Source organism: Protopterus annectens, chromosome 14.part0 (assembly GCF_019279795.1).
Source record: "Protopterus annectens isolate FY-2018-M chromosome 14.part0, PAN1.0, whole genome shotgun sequence".
NCBI classification, from domain to species: Eukaryota; Metazoa; Chordata; order Ceratodontiformes; family Protopteridae; genus Protopterus; species Protopterus annectens.
In genome coordinates, this window is record NC_056748.1 from 527686545 (window position 1) to 527708113 (window position 21569).

General features: G+C 39.4%; 1 protein-coding gene across 1 annotated transcript in view; it reads right to left on the reverse strand.

The window, feature by feature from the left end:
- RET (ret proto-oncogene) overlaps positions 1-21569 on the reverse strand; it is a 314327-nt gene that overhangs the window by 140594 nt on the left and 152164 nt on the right. The window contains exon 8 of the mRNA XM_044056282.1: positions 1473-1589. Coding sequence (XP_043912217.1) covers positions 1473-1589 — 117 coding nt within the window. The remainder of the gene's footprint in view (positions 1-1472; positions 1590-21569) is intronic.

Here is a 21569-nt window from a genome sequence, read left to right on the forward strand (position 1 = left end):
ATATGTTTGGTTTATCATAAACTACTATTGTGAATATGAATATATGTGTGTGTGGGGTCTATATTAGCAAAACAAAAACCCCTATGCACGAATACCAAAACATCGACCCTTATAAAGCGAACCGCAAAAATCCCGAATGCACTAAACCGCGAAAAAAAAATATCGAACTGTCATAGTAAGCCCACCCCACCACCAGCTACATACTACCTACCCAAACAAAATAAATAAACCACATACATACACTAACCAAACCCTACTTCTAACCTAAACTAAAGCACCAAAACCCTACCTACAACACTACACTAAACCCCACAAACACAACTATCTATGCACTCTCCTTAACCCCTCCCTAATCCTAAGGTCCGTAACTACCACACACATCCCGTACAGACATACACCTAAACAAAATAAATAATACACATACATACATACATACACTTAAAAAAAACCTACACCTAACACTACACTAACTCTTACATACAGTAACTATCTATGCACTTACCTTAACCCAAATCCTAACACTAAAGTACTATCTATTGCACACTTACCTTACAGTGCTGTACCGCAGATGGGCCAACCAAAACAAATCAACATTTCAAAATTCGCAGTTTTGACCGTTCACGGTTTACGTACTTCATGCAATATGGTTCAACGTCTTCGTATTCGCCTAAAGGGATTTTTGATCACGTAATAGGAACCGTGTGTGTGTGTGTGTGTGTTTATATATCTACATCTATATCTACATAGATAGATAGACAATGGTATACCTAAAACAGTCAAGTTGTGGTTTAGTGAACTACATTGCATCAAAACTTGACTTAGTGAAAGTCTGAAATGGGCTTTATCATGGGTCCAACAGGGAGGCAAGTTCTCTACTCTCCCATTCTCAACCTTCACTGGGTTGGCTTTCGAAGAAATGTAGTTGAAGAGCCAAGATTTACTAAAGCACAACTCAACTATTTTACCTGATCCCGTTTAACATTTTTCTTGGATATCATTTAACATTTATTAAATCAGCTATTATACATGTGTAAGTATAATGCATTTTTCAAATGTGGTTGAACTGTACTGGGTTAAAAAGACAAATTTAATTAGTCATGACAATAATTTGAGTCTTTTTTTCTTTCCAAACACATAGACTAGAAGTAAGTCAAGCAACTTATTTTGTGTATCAATTTGTGCATGTCTGGACTGGGGGAGTTTTAGATCCAAGTTTACAGGCAAGATATTTCATGTCGTGCCATTTGCCTAAGTAAAGCCAAAATCCTGTACATAAAAGAGTCCAGTTTAAGTAGGTTTCTCTTGTAGCCAAAAATAAATGCGCCAAGAAGTATTTATTTTTCATTTTATCAGCTGACTGCTGTAAAAGGCAAACAGTGTTAAAGTTTGCATGCAAGTATAACATACAAGGAAAAAAAAAGCTTTGCAATGTAAAAAGTAACTGAACAGAATGCATGCAGACAGAAACGTACCGTTAATATCTTCCTTCTCACAGTAACAGTTCTCATCTGGAAAGCAGTAGCATACACCGTGACCTGCAGCAATTCCCATGGTGGAGTGTCTTTCGTAGCCTCCAACAATGTTGACCTCTGAACAGACAGAAAATGTATTAAAGAACACTTGGGATGTTTGTGAACATACAGAAATCATTTCTGTGGATAATGCAATAAAAACACAATATAATCAACAAAATCTCGTAGATTAGCCACTGCTACTGCCTCATGATCAACAGTGATGCTTATTGATCCTATCACCCCCCCCCCAAAATAAAATGATAAAAAAATGTCAAGCTCTGATGGGACCTTCAAGTCAAGCAGTTATTGCACAGGACTAAAACTCTGAGCTGCTAATGAGCTACTTCATGTGGCCTTGGTACAGGGTTTGAATCTTTCCACATCCATTTTTTTACTGTTTGTCTCACAGCAAACCACATAACCCCGCACTGCTCTTAGACAATCACCTAGAAAGGACACTTGTATCTAGTGGGCCTACCTAGTTAACAAACAGGTAAAAAAAACCCTCCACATGGTACAGTTATTGTGTAGACAGGAGCACATTTTCTGTTGTCATTCTGAATAACTGTTGTCACATAAAGTTGTTAATTGTCCTTTTTCCCTACATTCCTTTGCTGGTCATTTAAAAAATAAGTTTTACCTGTTTGTATTGTAATACTTTTTGGTAGCTCAATAAGTAAGCAAGATCCAGGCCTGCTATCCTCCCAGTGATTTGAAGATCCACTGGCTGACGAAATTAACATAATAAGATATAATATTTACTAGCTTTGGAGTTAGACTCACCATCTTTTCCACATTTCAAAAGGCAGTCCTGATTTGGATATGTTAATACTGTGAGGAAAACATAAAAACTGTCAAATGCTCTGCTATTTTAGGAAAAATAAATATTTTCTAACTTTCCTTTTTATGATGATTTGTCTCTCTCAGGCATAATATCAAATAAAAGAAACAAATTCATTCTGCAACAGAGTCTGTTTTTGGAAATTAATTGAAAATGTATTTTGCATTGGTTGAAAGTGTGTTTTGTCCTGCAAAATTTTCTTCATTAAAAAAACTCTTGCTGAGGGAAACTGAAAGATGGTTACCCTATGTGGGTACTGTCCTTGAAGTCACTTAGGGTACAGTTATCTTTTTAGGTAAAATAACCCTCTAAGCAAAAGTGTGAATAACATGCTGTACATTTCTCATCCAGAAATGTGCAAAAATAGATAACAACATACCTTAGGTTTAAAGTTATTGTTTTCATTGGACAAATCTAGAATGAGAGTCAGTGAATCTGCAGTAGAGATTTGCAGTCCAGGTATATTATATATAGCATGTATTATACCTTTTCACTAGTGTCACAGCCAGTGGTGGCTGGTGACTTCAAATCAAAGGGGGGCTGCAGGAGACAGCTGAATGGGTGGGGTCAATGGGAATGGGTGTGACCAACTAGAAAGGGGAGGAGCTATGCTCAAAACCACAAAAACTTTAATTAAAGACCGCAATCCAAATAGTAACTTGCTACAGACCCCCCACCATGCCCCAGGATTCACACTCCTCATTTCTTGATACACTGGAAAGTATTAGGGTACAACCTAACACCCTAATAATGGGTGATTTCAACTACCCCACCATTAACTGGGAAAACTACTCATGTACCAACTCTTTTGCTCAACGTTTTCTAGAATTCATAAATTCCAGCGCCTTGGATCAACTTATTCACACTCCCACCAGGGGCAGCAATATCCTAGACCTGGTCATTACCAACATGGGAAACCGGTGTTCCACACCAGAGGTCAATTCCTTGTTGGTCAGATCCGACCACAAGCTAATCAGCCTAGACATCCACAACCCACCCCCACCCTCAATTAGGGAAACCATCATAAAAAACTTCTCCAAAGCCAACTTCACACTTCTTAAGACAGAAGTGGCAAACTTCATGACACCCATGCAGATGGACAGTAGAGGTATGACTGCCGAATCCTACACAAATGCACTTTATAAGCACTTACACGGATGCATGGATCATGCTATCCCTAATAGAACCAAGATGTTATCCTCCAAAATAAGGAAGCCAGTCTGGTGGTCGTCTGCCATAAACAAACTCTACAAGAGAAGAAAGAAACTATTGCAAAAAAGAGTAAAATCCCATGACTGGAGGAACTCCCTGGTCAGCCTCAGTAAGAAGTTGAGATCCCTCATAAAATCCTCCAAAGCTAGTTACGAAAACAAAATTGCCACTGACTCTAAAGACAACCACAAAGCATTCTATAGCTATGTCAAGAATCTAAATGGGAACACTCAGATCTGCTCTGAGTTACAGCATAATGGCACTAAATATACAGAACCAATTGATATTGCCAACATCCTAGCAGATAGGTTCAGTGCTAACTTTACCCCCCTCTCACCCCCTAGAGGGCCCATCTCTATACCGGAAGAATGCAAAGTTCCTATAATCATGGCTGCACAGGTAAAAAACACACACTCCAAAGTCAAGAACACAGCATCCATGGGACCTGACAATATCCCAGGCAACGTTCTACACAAACTACAGAATGAACTGGCACCCTACCTAAGTACCATGTTCAATCATAGCCTCACCTCAGGCTTTGTACCCACTGAATGGTGCACCACGATGGTTATCCCACTCCACAAAGGGGGAGCCACAACGGACCCCGGGAACTACCACCCTATTAGGCTGACGAGCCTGATCTGCAAGGCCATGGAACATATCATCATGGAACTCATAAACAAAGACATTGGTAATCTCCAAACTCTGGACCCTACCCAGTTTGGATTTGTAAAAGGCAGATCATGTCTCCTAAACCTGATTGACTTCTTTGAAGCAGTCACCAAAGCCATAGATGAGGGTAAAATGGTTCCCACAGCTTATCTAGATCTTGCCAAGGCTTTCAACACCATCCCCCCACTCTGGAATTATAGATAAGCTCACTAAACTAGGTATAAATCCACAAGATGGTTTGCTAACTGGCTCACGGACAGAACCCACACTGTCAAAGTAGCGGATTCCAAATCCAACATCAGACCAGTGACAAGTGGAGTACCACAGGGTTCAGTCCTGGGTCCTCTCCTGTGTGGTATCTACTTCTTGGAAGTGCATGCCAACACAGAAGGTCTTTGGCTAACAAAGTTTGCAGATGACTGCAAACTAGGAGCCATAATCGAAACTCCTAATGATGTGGAAAAACTACAAAAGGGCCTCACTGAGACAGATACCTGGTGTCAAAGCCATGACCTGAAGCTCAATGCCAAAATGTGTATTGTCATCCCCTTTGGTAAAAACTCTGCACCCATGAACTACCACATAGCTGGTAGTCTACTTAATGCCGAAAATGTGATAAGAGACCTTGGGACACGGGTGGACAGTAGTCTCTCCTTTGATAATCACATTGCCACAATGGTCAGGAAATCCTTCTACATGGCTCATCTCATCACAAAAGGATTCTCATCCAGAAAAAAAGAGGTCATTGTTCCCCTCTACTCATTACTCATTAGACCCATTATAGAGTACAATGCCCCTTTTGGTATGTACCTCACAAGACATCTACAACAAATGAAAAGACCACAGAAATACCTCACAAAGAGGATTACTGGCCTCAAACAGATGCCCTATGTAGACCGTCTCAAAAAACTACAGCTTTACTCCATCGCATCTCACCTACTCAGGGGGCGACCTCTACTTAACATACAAAGCTATGTCAAACCCAGAGCTGTTGGACATGCTCCACTTAAAGAAATCCCAATCCCTCCGAGCTACACGCTCTAGGGACCTAAACCTTGTCACCACAATTAACAGAATATGCTGGAGGGATAGATTCCTGTCCCAGAGACTTCCCATACTCTGGAACAGACTACCTATCTATGTTAAACAGAGCTCCTCATTAGCACTAGCATTAGAAAAATCTTGATGATTGGATGGGAAATGGGAAATTCACCCCGGGGATCACTTCTGTGGCTCTGCTCGACAGGGGCACAGGAAAATAATTTTCTTGGGTGGCGAAAGCCAGGGTACATTTTTATGCTAGGCTTGTATGGGCCCTAGGGCTGATAGCCTAGTACCTACCAATGAACTTATAAATACGCTGCCCTGGGTGCCAAACCATCATTATGGGAGTCCAATCAAGACAAAATGAAGTGTAGAAGAAAAAAAAAATATTTCACTCCATTGGCTGCATGACAGCTTACTTAATATCTAGATGGAAACAAAAAGGATGTGAGGCATGAAAAAATAAATTACTTTTTAAATACATTACTGGAATGCCAGTCAAAATCAAGTATAAGAAAAACAAGCAGCACTTAACTCAAATCACTTCTCCTTGCACTCCAGTTCTAATTATAATTTATATTCAGCTTTATTAAAGTACCAAGTAACATGCTGAAAGTAACAATCTCTGTGATACCCTCATTTGTAAAAATGTTTCTTATCCAAAAAAGACCTGCTGCCTGACAACTATCTACTTGTTTCATGGGGAAAACATGATCAAAGTAAAAAATGAAAAGCAAACTAGAAACAAGCTCAACATATATTGGTAAAGGATTACTGCACACGATATGGACCACACATCATAGATTGGCATTTTGTTTAGTTTGCAGGTAAAGCCTGTAATGAGCTTAACATAATCTAATCCTGGCCTTTATTACAAATACTGTCATATGCATTTCAATACCCAAGGTTTATACATTATCTAGTCATGTAAGTATTCTCTGCCTGGCAACAACAGAAAGGCTTTCAATGTTGGCAATACTGCTTATTAAAACTTACTTGCATCTTACAATATCAGACAAGCTTATCTGATGGTCATTAAAGCACTGCTACTTAAACACAGAGCAAAAGGCACTTTCTGAATAATAATAAGCATATATCAACAGTATAAAAATGACAGAAACCAGAACATTCTGCAAAATCAAATGACAGATGAAAAGCCACTGTAGCACTTGTGTTTACCTTGTGTGTTTACCTTGGATGGGGGGGAATAGTCTGCACATTTACACTGCATAACTGCTCCTTGCCTTGCTTGGACACATCCAGAGTCACTACATGGGGGAGTGGGATGCAACAAGTTTGTCACAATTTGAAATGTATCTGGCTGACTGCGATGGCCCTGACACATTTGTCATACCTCTCAACCTCAGAGCAAGAAATATGGACAAAGCCATACATAGAAGTGGGACAAAGGCCCAAAAATAAGGACAATTTTTTAAATATTGCTCTTATAAACTTAAAATAGAATAGTGGGTCTTGTATTAGTATAAATTTTCTGAAAGGTACGAAATCTGAAACCCAAATGTCTTTCATTATTTTCTAACTTCAGTCTTTAATGATTTGCCACTAATTTGCCAAAAAAAAACACAATTTTATGAAAAATGGACCAAAAATGTGATGCAAAAATATAAAATAGCCACACAATACAGCTGGGAACCTGTCAAAGAAGGGACACTTTTAATATTAGTAATGCTAACTTGAGCAGCTGACAAAATAAAAGAATCTGCATGCATTTCTGAAATAAAAGTAATCTATAACTGATTATTACACTTATTTATTAATTGTAAACCCTCCTTGTTTTCCTCCAAAATTGCCATTTTGCAGAGGGATTATTAGGGGAAGAGCAACATTTTGAGCCAAAATCGGGGACAGTTGAGAGGTTTGGATATGCCTAATTCTATAAAGCAATTTTATTTGCAAGTACCTCTCAACCTGTTAATGCAGGAAATCTGGACAAGGCCAAATATATTGAGGGAACATACAAACACTACTAAAAATTGCTCTTGTGTAAACTTAAGACAGTTGATAAAATAACAGGTCTTGCTTTAGCATGCATTTTTCTGAAGGTTATGACGTAAAACTCAATGTCTGTCATTTAGTGACTTCATTCCTAAATGATTTGTCAGAAAACCACACATTTTATGAGGAACAAACCAAAAATAAGAAGCAAATATCTATTCACTCTGCAAAAATATGGACAGCTGAGAGGTATAGTTCAACCAGGGCTGTCTGAGTTTGCTGCCCTTCCCCTCTCAAAATCATGGTCGATTGGAGCCCCCCCCCCTGCAACCATTCCAGTGACCCATTTCTTGGTTATTTTGCCCCATTTACCATAAACACTGTAATGTGCATACTGCTTTACTTCTGCGAAGATTTGGATTTCATTTGAAAGTTTTATTTTGCATTTTTACAGCACAAACCCCAATAGATATCTGCTAAACAAAGCAATGCAGTCTCACAATGAAAACAGACTTAGCATTAAAACTTCTCTGCCCTTGAAACTCACATGCATTGAAACAGCATTGAAACCCACATTCAAAGAAAATACATTTTGCCAGTGGCAGATAAAGATTAACTTTGGGCTGTTTTCACATCATAGACCCCTAGAACATGAAACATACACATGCTCTTTGATACACCTTCCCGATTGTATTAAATTGTATTCCTTGTACAATACAATACAGTTGTTAGAGGGCATTTTAAATTTATTGTTTTGAACATTAGTAAACAATGAAACAAAATGCATGCACCAATGACAAAACTACCCACTTCAGAACATTTCCATCATAAAAGTCTACTCAACCTTCTACACTCCACCAGTATCAGTAAATATGCACAATCTCTGAAGTGTAAAAGTCATCTAAATAATTCCACATTAAAGAAATCTGTAACAATGAAGAGGTTGCTGCTAGCAAACATCTTTATATGTCATTGTTTATTCATCTACAAATAAAGTGCCTGTTGCCCTTGAGGAATAAATTGCCTATGTTGCATGCATTAAAAAAAATGATAAGCTAGTAATATCGCAATAGGGAATGTATGGCAAAGTGATAACAGGTTCATAGTTACTACTCTATGTATCTTTGCCAAAAAGGACTGCAGCATCCACCCACTTTACAACACAGTACATTATCAGCAATGCATCTATCTACTGTGGGAGTAGAACCCACAACCTTCTGCATCAAAAAGCAAGTACACTACCTGTTGTGCTATTAACAATGTAAGCAGACTCAGAATAAGCAGCACTAAAGTTTTGTTCCCCTGCAGGTCTCAGCTCCTTGTAAAATCTATTCGACACACAGTTGTATCTCTGAACTTTGCAGCACAAGAAATCTTGAAAAAGCCAAAATTTATTGGGGGGGGGCAAAAGCCCAAAAACCAGGGACACATTTTAAACATTGCTTGTACAATGTTGGAAAGTTGCTTGAATAAAATGCTGTGTTACCACCATACATTTCACTGCCACGTCTTTAACCCAGGGAACCCTGTGCAAAACAGTCAGAGAAACATACCACTATGCCAAATCAGCTGTTTTGTGAAAGAGAGGAAGACAAACTTAAATGACTACCATTCCGTGATTTCAGTTCTCACCATAGCTGTCAACCTCTTGGCACAAAACACCTGAACAAAGCCAATAATGGGGGAATACAGCCCCCAAACATACTCAGTGAATTCAGTTCTCACCATAGCTCTCAACCTCTTAGCAAAAAACATGTGGACAAAGCCAGTAATGGGGAGGAATACAGCCCCCAAATATTCAATGAATTCAGTTCTCACCATAGATAGCTCTCAACCTTAGCACAAAATACCTGGACAAAGCCAATAATGGGGGAATACAGTCCCAAAAATAGGGACAAATTTCAAATATCCGTGTTATAAACTTAGACATCTGCTAGAATAAACAGTTTTGTGTTACCATGTACTTTCTGAAGAATATGAAGTCTGAAATTCAAATGCCTGTTATTTTTAAACATTTAACCAGGACACTAGTCTGACTTGGAACAAAAGACAATTTTCAGCAGAGCAGGGAGAAACTCCAGACACATCTTTGTAAGATGGGAGGACATGCAGACTCCACACAGAAGGCACCCCAGCCAAGAATCAAACCAGAAAACCTGTAGCTGTCAGGCAGCAATGCTACCAGTGCACCACTGCACTACAGACTTTGCAAGCCAAGAAAAAATGTAGATACAGAAACCACAGATTTTATGAGGAACAGAACAAATATGAGGCAAAAATCTGCAAATTTTTTTTGAAATGGTGGTGGATAGGGAATTCAGGTCCTTGCCACCTGCATCCAAGGTACAGGGTTCAAGCCTGAGTATCTCTACCACCACCATTTGTTCTCTCTAGCCACCAGTATATAGCAACTGGGGCATTTTACACACACAAACAAACACACCTGAAGCCACAGAATCCATCTGCACGACATCCAGCCAGCGAAACCACATAATCCATCCAGCCAGCGAAGCCACATAATCCATCCAGCCAGCAGCGACCAACAGAATCCATCTGCACGATGCCCATGCAGCGAAATCCACACAAGAGCTGAGTCACTCCTCATTGGCCCTGTCTGCAAGGGAAGCAGTCCGGAGCTCCTCTGTTCTGTGCAGTCATCGACCGCACAGATTCCTGGGTATCCTACAGCACAGGTTGCTGGGTACCTCTTTCTCTGCATCTGGACTGCTGATAAAGGCAGTCTGAGTGTCTGCGGGATTTTTTGTTTCACAGATTTTTTTTTTTCTTTGTTTTTCTAGGTGGGAGGGCTGCAGACCAGCAGTCTGATAGCACAAGCTGCCCCTGGTCACAGCGTTTATTACACCATTTCACTAATTTAACACATTATACCCAGCATGTATTGCACCATTTCACTAGTGTAATGCATTTCAGGTAGATGTAGGGAAACTACTTCAAAATGTGCTCCAATCTTACAAAGACATTTGGTATTACAGACTTTAGCAGGTGCAAATAATGTGGTAACTAGAAAGGCAGTTATACATGACTAAATATAGGAAGATTATCTTTATAAAGGCTTCTGAAGAGATTAACAAGGCATCTAAATAAGATAAATTCCTCTTACCAAGAGATGATTCCTTTCTAGAGTAGTCCATCTAATAAGAGATAACTTGTTAACACATAATTTATCAATTTTCTCTTTTTTAGTGTCCCATGTACAGAATGTCAAAAAGTGATATAAAATTATGGATGGAAGAGAGATAGTCCTTTACACACACACACACATGAACGTGCGCGCGCGTGCACACACACACACACACACACACACACACACACACACACACACACACACACACACACACACACACAGATAAATTGCTGCAATATTCCTCTTTGTGAATGAGTGTGCAGTCTGTGAGATGGTGTGGTAGATGCTGTCCCCAACATGAGGGTGAAGGCATGCTTGTCCCCTTAAAAAGACTTATTTGAAAAAAATGTTCTATATAATGTAGCGGGGGTGTGGGGGGCACAGACCCCCCACATGTGGGGTGCAGGGTGGCTTACCTCCTTGCAAAACTGACTTTAAAGTGTTCTTTTTTATTTTTATTGCCAGTTCAGTGAATCAGCATTCACAAAAGTGCACTTTCATTGACGTGCACTTTCGCATAACTAAGGTCATACTTTTGTTAGTCAAAGAAACTTAACTCCGACTAGTAAAAGTAGACCCATAGCAACATAGCATAACATGCTACAACACAACAAGGCCTTACCAGAAGTACTTAAGTATTAAGAAATCTCTCTCTCTCTCTATATATATATACATATATATATATATATATATATATATATATATATATATATGGATCTACTTTTCTTTGTCGAAATTTCATTATTTCAAAAAAGAAAAGTAGAGGACTACTTACGCAAAATTGCACTTAAATGAAAGTGCACTTTTGCGAATATTGGTTCAATGAACTGATTAAAAACACAAAAAACAGCGCCCCCCCACACCCTCGCTACTTAAATATACTAACTCCAAGATCGCACTGACTGATTGAAGGCTTTCTGAACTACTGTAGAAACATGATGGTCACATAAGGAATTATTAGCAAGAGTGTTTAGAGCCCCACTACAACAGTATGTAAGAGGAGGGTGTGTCACCTACATGATACGTGAAAATGTTTTGTTTACCAAAATGAGTATATGATATTTTTTTCACATTTAATTTGACACCATTGTTTTTGCACCAGTTGTTACCACAGTCAAATTCATGTTGGAGCAATTGTGAGTCAGTGGACAATTGAACAGCGGGTCTATATTATACAGTTGAAGCTTTAGGTAATCGTAGGGAAAAAATTCACTTGGCCCGACAAAAAAAAAAAACAAACTTTCAATCCCTAATCAAGTGGGGGGCTGTGCCCCCCACACTCCCTAACTAAACATACCAACTGCGACATTGCTCTACATTGGAGAAAAAGGCAGACTTCCGATAATGGCCAAGCAAATTTTTTCTCTACGAAAAAAATTGTGGGAGTGGCCATTCGGTGTTTACAGCTTGTACTGAGTTTTGCATTTGTACTTAGTTTTACCTACCTAGTAGTTTATTAAAAGTCTTTTTTTAACCTATGGATTGTTATTGTTGAGGTTGCTTATCTCTGTAGCAGTGCCCTTGTTTGTAGTAAGATTGATAGAGACCAAGGGAAGAAAGTTGCTGTAAGAGTTTAGTATGTGAGACAGTATTGAAACCCTCAGATAGATCAAGAAAAAATGCTGAGGTTAGTTCATCAGAGTCTCTTGCTTTATTGACTATGTCCAAGAAGAATATAATTGTGGCAGTAGTACTATGTGCTGGCCTAAAGCTGTGTTGGGTGCATGTTAGAAGTTTGTTATGGATGAGGTGGTCTAGGAGTGGTTTGTATACACATTTTTCTAACACTTTGGAAAGAGGGGGTAGTATGGAGATTGGGCAGTAGTTGAACAATTCGATGGATTTTCCACCTTTGTGTAAATGTATAGAAAATCTCTCAGTGTTTTGATACATTTCTAAATGCGCATGTTTGAGAGGGACATGAAGTACAAACTGTGGAGAGTTAGCTGAACGGTGATTGATTTCATTAGAATGTTCCTGGTTGCTAAGTGATTATTTAAACAGCTGATTGACAAAAAAGAAAATTTTCAAACAGCTGACTGTTATATTTTGAAATTAGACAGTTGAGACTGTGGTTTGTTAAGTACTTAGCAGTTTGTCAAGTGCTGTGCAGTTAGTGGACACCAAGAATAGAGAACTCCCCAAAAACTGTAAGGTTGCCTTAGCCTTGCTGTTATATGTTAGATTAGATCAGGGGCAGTATTCTTTAGTTAGACTAGGAAAGCCTAGTTCTTAAGATAGAGTTTTTTCTAGAATAATAGACTCCTATCCTGCAGTTTAATTTTACATTTCCAGTGATTGAATTCTGGTGTTTATTGGAAGCTATTGATTTACATTCTTGTAATCATTTTTTACTTATTGTTATATGTTTTTGATTACTTTACATTGTGGCTGTAAATCAATGTTTTTTTTCTTTAGAGATTAGAGTGCTTCTACCTGTTTGATATTCCCCAGTTCCCCTCAATGGCCTGATCGCATATGGTCATAGTTATCATTTATTGTGATATATAATTTCCATAACTGGATACCCCTTTAGAATGGCATAAAGACATTCTAATTGGTGGCAGTATTACTGTATTATTTTGGGGAGGGGACACAGATGGAAATCTGTGTCATGTTTTTCCAGAGGTGTTTGGATGTGTGAGATTTAAATTTACTTTTAGTGTGAGCGTATCAGAGGTCTTAAACTGGGACATGTTGCTCTAAGTGTATAACAAGAAAATACATTTGGGGTGGACAGAAGTATATAGTATGGTCCCAGGAAATTACAGTGTGTTCATGTTGTGCTCTTAGTGCACAGTGGTGCAGCGGTAGCACTGTCGCCTCACAGCAAGAGGTTCTCCAGTTCAATTCTCGTCTGGGGTGCCTTCTGTGTGGAGTGTGCCTGTCCTCCCTGCATTCATGTGGGTTTCCTCCGGGAGCTCTGGTTTCCTCCCACATTACAAAAACATGCATCTGGAGCCTTTCTCCCTGGGCCTTCGCTGAAAATTGGCTTTGTTCCAAGTCAGACTTTCCCAGTTAACAAATGTTAAATGAATAGGGGAAAATGTTTAAATATTACTTCTGTTTAAGTGACAGTCTCATATTGGAGTCAGTATTGAGGACTGAAGCTCCTTACTTACTGACCCAAGATAGTAAGGGACGTCACATTTATTTGTTGGCAGTCTGGTGAGGTATTGACTAAATGTCACATTATTGGTATTGACCGGACATAACAATCAATTGGTGGCAGTCCAGTGGGGTATAGCCAGACATCACACTATTGGTGCCAGCATTGTGGGATTTTTAGTTGGATTCCAGAAGCCTGAGGGTAGTTGTCATTAAGGTTTGCACTCTTGACAGCCACAAGGTAAACATTCAGAATTTCAATCCACCACAGTTTTATTTATTTTTTAGTTAGATAGTCAGGGATAGCAGGCAAGGATGTCAGCAGAAGATTTTACCAATCTTACAAAGATCCATTTTGCTAAGGAGTGTAAAGCCAGAGGATTGTTACATGCCAACCTGACCAAGGAAGCAATAATTTCAGCCTTGATTTCAGTCAGAGCCCAAACCAGCCATTCGGAAGATATCCAGTTTGATGTTGGTGATGTGCAGCCTGCTGAGATAAGACAGTCCACATTTTCTTCAGAGAACCTGTAAATCCATCTAGATTTAAGCACACTGGAACTGGAGGCTGAAGAAAGGGAGAGAATGTGATGCCTGAAGGCTGAGGAAAGGGATAAGCAATGCCAGTATGAACTGGAGGCTGAGGAGAAATGGCATCAGTATGAAATGGAGGCTAAGGAGAAATGGCATCAATATGAACTGGAGGCTGAGGAGAAATGGTATCAATATGAACTGGAGGCTAAGGAGAAATGGCATCAATATGAACTGGAGGCTCTGGAGAAACAGCTCTAATATGATCTGGAAGCCAAATGACTGGAGGCCAGACATTTTGAACTGGAATCAGCAGAGGGGCTGAGGTATTTAGAAGCTGATGTAAGGAAGAAGGTAAAGGAATTAGAAAAGCAGGACATGCCCGTTTTTCCGCTCCCTATAAAGCAACAACCAAGGAACCAGCAGAATCGGTCGCAGAGCAGAGGAAGGAAAAGGAGGAAATTTTCAGGCGAGAACCAAGAGAGCAGTGTGAAAAGCAAGAAAGCCTGGACAAGGCTATCCCTGGACTAGTACACAATATATCTGACTACGTCCTCACTGAAGCTGAACATTCATTACTCAGTAAAGGTCTGTCCTTCATTCCTTCGCTTAACAGTGACAATGTTAAACATATTATAGACATTAAAAGGTTCTGTAGGAATGCTATGCTTAAATTTGTTTATGGGAATAATTCTACAGATGTATTTAATTTTAGGAAAACTTCTGTTTATTCACCAGTATTACACCCTTTATTAGAAGCGTTTAAAAAGGCTTGCGAAAGTGATATTGTGAAACTGTCTGCTTCAACAACAAATAAGCATAACTTTCATGATTTAACAACTGATGATTTTAATGCTTTACAATCATTGAAAAATAATGCTGATATAGTTATACTTCCTGCAGACAAGGGTGGTTCTATTGTTTTAATGAATGCTGTAGAGTATCATTATAAAATGAAGCAAATGTTAGAAGAGGTTGATACTTATAGCAGCCTTAGTGTTAATCAGCTTAATAAATTAATTAGTGACATGAAAGTTACACTCTGTGAGGTTTTGATAAGCAATATGATTACACCTGACCTATATAAATATTTTTTGGTAGAAAATCCTTATGTACCTAGCATTAGAGGTCTACCAAAAATCCACAAGGATATTTTTAATCTCCCCATTAGACCCATAGTGTCAAGTCAAGGTTGGTTGACTGAACCACTATCAATTTATTTAGAGAAACATATGAGAGTTTTTGTTGATAATGCTGTTACTATTCTGAAAGACACACGAGATTTTTTTAGTTACTTTGTCTGACTATACATTTTCAGAAATGTTTCATGTAGATGTTGTTCTAGTAACACTTGATGTGGTATCACTTTTTACCAGCATCCCAAATGATGTAGGCATTGAATTGGTTAAGGACTTTATGAGATCTGAAAATGTTGCTGCGGACAATATTCAACTATACTGTTTTCTGTTAGAACTTACTCTGAATAATAATGTTTTTACATTTGACAATCAGTACTTTCTTCAAACGAAGGGTGTGGCTATGGGTACCCCATGTGCCAATTCCTATGCGAATTTAGTAATGGCACAATGGGAAAGACAGTATATTAAAACAAACACGAGATTTTTAGATTGCATACCCTACTATAAACACTTTGTTGATGATATTTTTCTTTTATGGAAAGGCACTGTAGATGGTTTGAGACAGTTCATTGAATATATTAATTCTACCCCTATTTTTTGCAGTTTACTGCTAAATGGTCTCTGGAGAAGATTAAATTTTTAGATGTGTCCTTGATAAAAAATGATGGTATCATCTGCACTGAGATTTATAAGAAGGAATGTAGAAGGAATAGTCTGTTGCATAGGCAAAGCATGCATCCCCAGAATATTTATAAGAATGTCTTACAGAGCCAGGGCTTGAGAGTTTCCAGGCTCAGTAGCTTACAGTCTAGTTGTGAAGGACCCCTCTTAGTATTGAAAGATGAACTGAAGGATAGAGGCTATATGCTACATGAATACAACAAATTAGAAACACTAGATTTTGTAGATAGACATATGAAAGGCAGACCATACTTTAGAAAATATGATAGAGTCGATATCACTAGGCATAATACTAATAATTCTAGAGCACTGAATGAATGTAGGATGGTGATACCCTATACCAACAACAATAAGGCCATACATGACATTAAGAATAAGAACTGGACAATCTTAGTATCTGATGAGAAGATAAGTAACATAGTGGGGTTACAACCAAGTTTCTCATATCGAAATAATAAATCATTGAAAAGATTGTTGTGTTACAGGGATGTTACATCTAATAGCAGTTCTGTTGTGTCTCAAAGACAAGGAACTTTTCCTTGTAGATGATGTAACCATTGCCAATATATGTGCAGTCAAGATAAGTTCACACATCCTACTACTAAATATACATATACTTTTAGACACTATGCTGATTGTATGAGTAGGTACATTACATATCTTGCTTATTGTACTAAATGCCAATCTTTCTATATAGGATGACCAATAGGACTCTGAGAGACAGAGTTAGGGAACATATTTATGGCATCAACAGAGAGGATGAAGGGAATGCCCTAGCAAGACATGTTTTGGAACATGGTACTTCACATACATTTTTATTTTTAGTCATAGAATTAACTCCTCATACTCATAGGTTAGGAAATTTTGAGAATTTTACAGAGTGAAAAGAAATTAAATGGATCATTAGGATGCAGGCAAACAGGGGTTTTGGCTTCAATGACAAGGTAGCACTTAGACCATTTTAGTTGACAGACCCTTGAAGCATTGAATTATGTACTTTTTAAAGCATGCATGGATTCCATCTATGTATTTCTATATAAATGTTTTTTAGATTAATGCTTTTACAATAGATGTAGTTATTGCACTGTTTAATATATTTGTATATGTTTTCTGATATATTTTCATATACATTTTTTGTAAATTATAGACTAGTTTGCACATAGGCATACACCTATTGCTTTAAAAAAAATTTGTAAGGTTTGAGTTTTTAATTGAGTGAGTGATTTTAGCTGATTGCAATTTGATTGCTTTTAATACTATAAATAAGTTGGGGTCTTCTCATGAGTGTATTGAAGTCCGAAGAAGCATCCTTTGGGGCATAAAAGTGCTTACTTTTTGCATTAAATGTTTTGTTTTGCTGTGAATCCTGCTCTAGTTGTGCTGCTTTTCCTCTTTTTCTGCTTCTTCTATTTAGAGGTTGAGGACAATGAAAGACAGTGCCAGCATGAAATGGAGCTTCGAACCCTTTGAGAGGGTCATGGGAGTAATGAGGATGGGAATAACTGGACCCCAGAAGCTGAAAAGGTCAGTAAACTTTTTTCCTCAGTACAGGGATGAGATGACTTTGATAGTTTTATTCATATTTTTCAGAGGGTATGTAGACAATATGATGTTGACCATGAGCTCTGGGTTCATCTCCTGACTCCCTTACTCCATGGTTAAGCTACTCAGGTTGTAGCAAAGTTAAATGATGTAGACTGTTTGAATTATGAAAAAGTGAAATATTTCTTGCTTGACTGTTTCAAGCTTACACATGAAGCTTATAGAAAAAAGTTTTGTGAACGTAGACGCAGGGCAGATGAAAGTGTACGTGATTATTTTGCCGACTTAAGTACATATTTTCACATATGGGTTAGTGAGTGTCAGGTCACCACCTTTGAGGGACTGGCAGATCTTTTGGTGAGGAAACAAGCCCTCAGTACTTTGTCTGATGACACTGGAGTCTGGTTAGCAGACTGTGAATGCAACTCTGCAGAGGAGTTTGTGAGAAAAGGGAATCTCTAGTTGGCAAGCAGAGCCCCACTGCATAGGAGAGGGATACCCAGTGCTGTACATGAAAATAAGGGAACCCATGGGGGGCAGTCTAAACCACTCCAACAGTGTGCACTATTAACTGGGGAAACTATTAATCCAAATGCATGCTTAAGGATCATATCTTTCAAGTATAACCCGAGGGGACACATAGCAATCAAATGTTCATAAAGACAAGGTGTGAAACAAAAGGTGAGAGACCCAGCAAGTGGTGATGACAAACTGACACTGGTAAGTTGTTTAGAAATAACCGGGGTGTCATATTATCATCAAAATGTATATCCAATCTTAGTAAATGGTAAACAGGTAACGGCTAAGAGGGACACAACTTCTGATACAACCATTGTGAGGCCTGCAGTGGTTAAAGAAGAGCAGGACTTGCTTAGGTAGGCCACTCTGTCAGGGTATTGGGAGGGACCCCATTCTAAATAACTTTGGCTAGGGTTCATCTTGACTGGAAGGGTGGAAGAGGAAGCAAGCAAGTAGGTGTGTTAGAGGATACTCCTGCAGATGTCCTGATAGGGAATGAGTGTTTGAGGATACTCCTGCAGATGACCTGATAGGGAATGAGTGTTTGAGGATACTCCTGCAGATGACCTGATAGGGAATGAGTGTTTGAGGATACTCCTGCAGATGACCTGATAGGGAATGAGTGTTTGAGGATACTCCTGCAGATGACCTGATAGGGAATGAGTGTTTGAGGATACTCCTGCAGATGACCTGATAGGGAATGAGTGTTTGAGGATACTCCTGCAGATGACCTGATAGGGAATGAGTGTTTGAGGATACTCCTGCAGATGACCTGATAGGGAATGAGTGTTTGAGGATACTCCTGCAGATGACCTGATAGGGAATGAGTGTTTGAGGATACTCCTGCAGATGTCCTGATAGGGAATGAGTGTTTGAGGATACTCCTGCAGATGACCTGATAGGGAATGAGTGTTTGAGGATACTCCTGCAGATGACCTGATAGGGAATGAGTGTTTGAGGATACTCCTGCAGATGACCTGATAGGGAATGAGTGTTTGAGGATACTCCTGCAGATGACCTGATAGGGAATGAGTGTTTGAGGATACTCCTGCAGATGACCTGATAGGGAATGAGTGTTTGAGGATACTCCTGCAGATGACCTGATAGGGAATGAGTGTTTGAGGATACTCCTGCAGATGTCCTGATAGGGAATGAGTGTTTGAGGATACTCCTGCAGATGACCTGATAGGGAATGAGTGTTTGAGGATACTCCTGCAGATGACCTGATAGGGAATGAGTGTTTGAGGATACTCCTGCAGATGTCCTGATAGGGAATGACCTTGATGATGCAGTACCTTGTGTACATGCAGTGACACGTAGTCAGGCTTGGAGAAAGCCAGTAGGTCTGGTAATCTGGGAGAGACCTAGAAAGATCTCATACCTGAAGCTGGGACTGGTGTGGTGGCTGTTTCAGAGAAGGTGCTATCTGATAGCAGTAAGTCTGAATGTGAGCCACAACTGCTGGTGAGTACTGATGGTCCCTTGGATATGGTGACTGCAAGGATGGAGGTGAGTGGTGGTACCCAGAGTGACAGCAAGGCGCAGCTGTCAGAAGTTACTAAGTTTCCTGTGGAAGGGGAGCTTGCATTTGAGAATATTACTGCAGATGTCCTGATAGGGAATGACTATGATGATACAATGTCTTGTGTGCTTCAGTGGCACATAGGCTGGGGGACAGGCATTTATGTCCAGTAGTCTGCAAGAGAACCAGACAGCTCTCATACCTGAAGTGGGGACTAGTGTGGTGGCTGCTTCAGAGAAGGAGCTATCCTGTAACAGTAAGGCTGAAAGTGTGGCAAAGCTGCTGAGAGGTACTGATGTTCCCTTGGACACGGTAACTGCAAGGATGGAGGGGAGTGATGGTACCCAGATTGACAGTGAGGTAGAGATGTCAGAAGATATTTGGCTTCCTGTGGAAGGGGAGCTTGGGAGGGTCACAGATGTACAATTGAGACAGGCTCAACTTACAGACCCTACAGTACAAAGCTTAAGGAAGATGGCTAAGGAAGCATCTGAGGCTCAAGGAAGAGGGGATTCTGTATAAGGGAACAAAGATTTGTTGTATAAAGAGTGGACTCCTAAGGGAGGGCTGGAAGGTGAGGTAGTACAGTAGTTGGTAGAGCCTAGAATGTATGCCACTTCTGCCTAAAATTCCTAAGATTCTTTTTGTAGGTGACATTGATGTAGAAAAGGTTGCAAATGTTTTGCTAGAAATTTTCAGCAGAGAAGGTTTTCCATGGAAAATACTGATGACCAAGGTGCCGACTTCATGTCAGACCTGCTGACTTATCTGTGGAAGTGTTGTGGGGTGAAACATTTGAAGAACACTCCCTACCATCCCCGGACTAATGGTCTTGGGGAGAGGTTAAACTCTACATTGAACATTATGCTAAGGACATTTGCAGACTAACATGTTAGGGAGGTCATTAAACCCAGTGTCATGTGGGTATGACAGTGGTCACTTACATAGGACACAGAGTGGGAAATGGTAAAATTAGGACATAATCTGTCAAGGTAAAAGCTATTCAAGTGTGGCCAGTTCCTGTTACTAAGAAACAAGTGAGAACATTTCTAGGGACAGCAGGGTACTACAGGAAATTTGTGCCCAATTATAGTACCATAGCTGCATCCCTTACAGACCTAACTAGGAAGAATAAACCAGACAAGGTAGTGTGGACCACAGATTGTGAACAGATATTCCAAAAACTAAGAGATTTTGGGAGGACTCCCTGTGTTAGCCAGCCCAGATTACAATAAAGAATTTATTCTACAGGTAGAGCTTTGGATAATGGGGTGGGGGCTGTGCTCAGCCAAATTTCCTCAGAAGGAGAACACTGCAGTGGGGTTAATAATGCTAATGTAAATGGATTGCCCAGGAGAGGAGTGGGAAGATATTCCCAGACAAAACCATTTTTCTCAAGCTTCAGTTTCAAGGGTCACTTGAAAATCGTGCTTGAGTCATATGGGGAGGGGGCTGGGATTGTGAAGAAAATGAAAACGCTGTCATCTGTGTTAGAATGCCTGGCAGGAGATTTATGTATATTTTTAGATTAACTTGCATTGTATGCCAGCATGTCTAATTGTGAAATGTAAATAAGTTGGTTTTAATGTTATTTCCCTGTATATACAGAATGTTTAGAAATCTGTCATGTTTTGATACATTTCTAACTGTGCATGTTTGAGAGGGACTTTCTAAAGTACAAACTGTGGAGAATCAGCTGTGAGTGATGTCTTTAGAATGTTCCTAGTTGCTATTTAAATAGCTGATTGACAGAAAAAGAACTTTTTTCAAACAGCTGACTGTTATATTTTGAAATTAGACAGTTGCAACTGCAGTTTGTCAAGTACTGAGCAGTTTGTCAAGTTTTGTGCAGTCAGTGGACACCAAGAAAAGAGAACTCACCAGAACTGTAAGCTTACCTTAACCTTGCGATTCTGTGTTAGACTTGAAACTGTAGTTTTATTGGCCACTAGGGGTCATTTCCATAACTCCTTCATCTTCCTCTCTTAAAACCTAGTTGCCTCGTGGTTTGAGCGTCTTTTCAGGCTTGTTGGCTGTTGGTGAAGCACCCTCCAAGAGGAAAAAACGCTGAGAGAAGAAGGGAGCCACTTTTGAGATTTTAAGTATTTTTCTCTGTTTATTTGCTAAGTTTTTCTTTTTCATT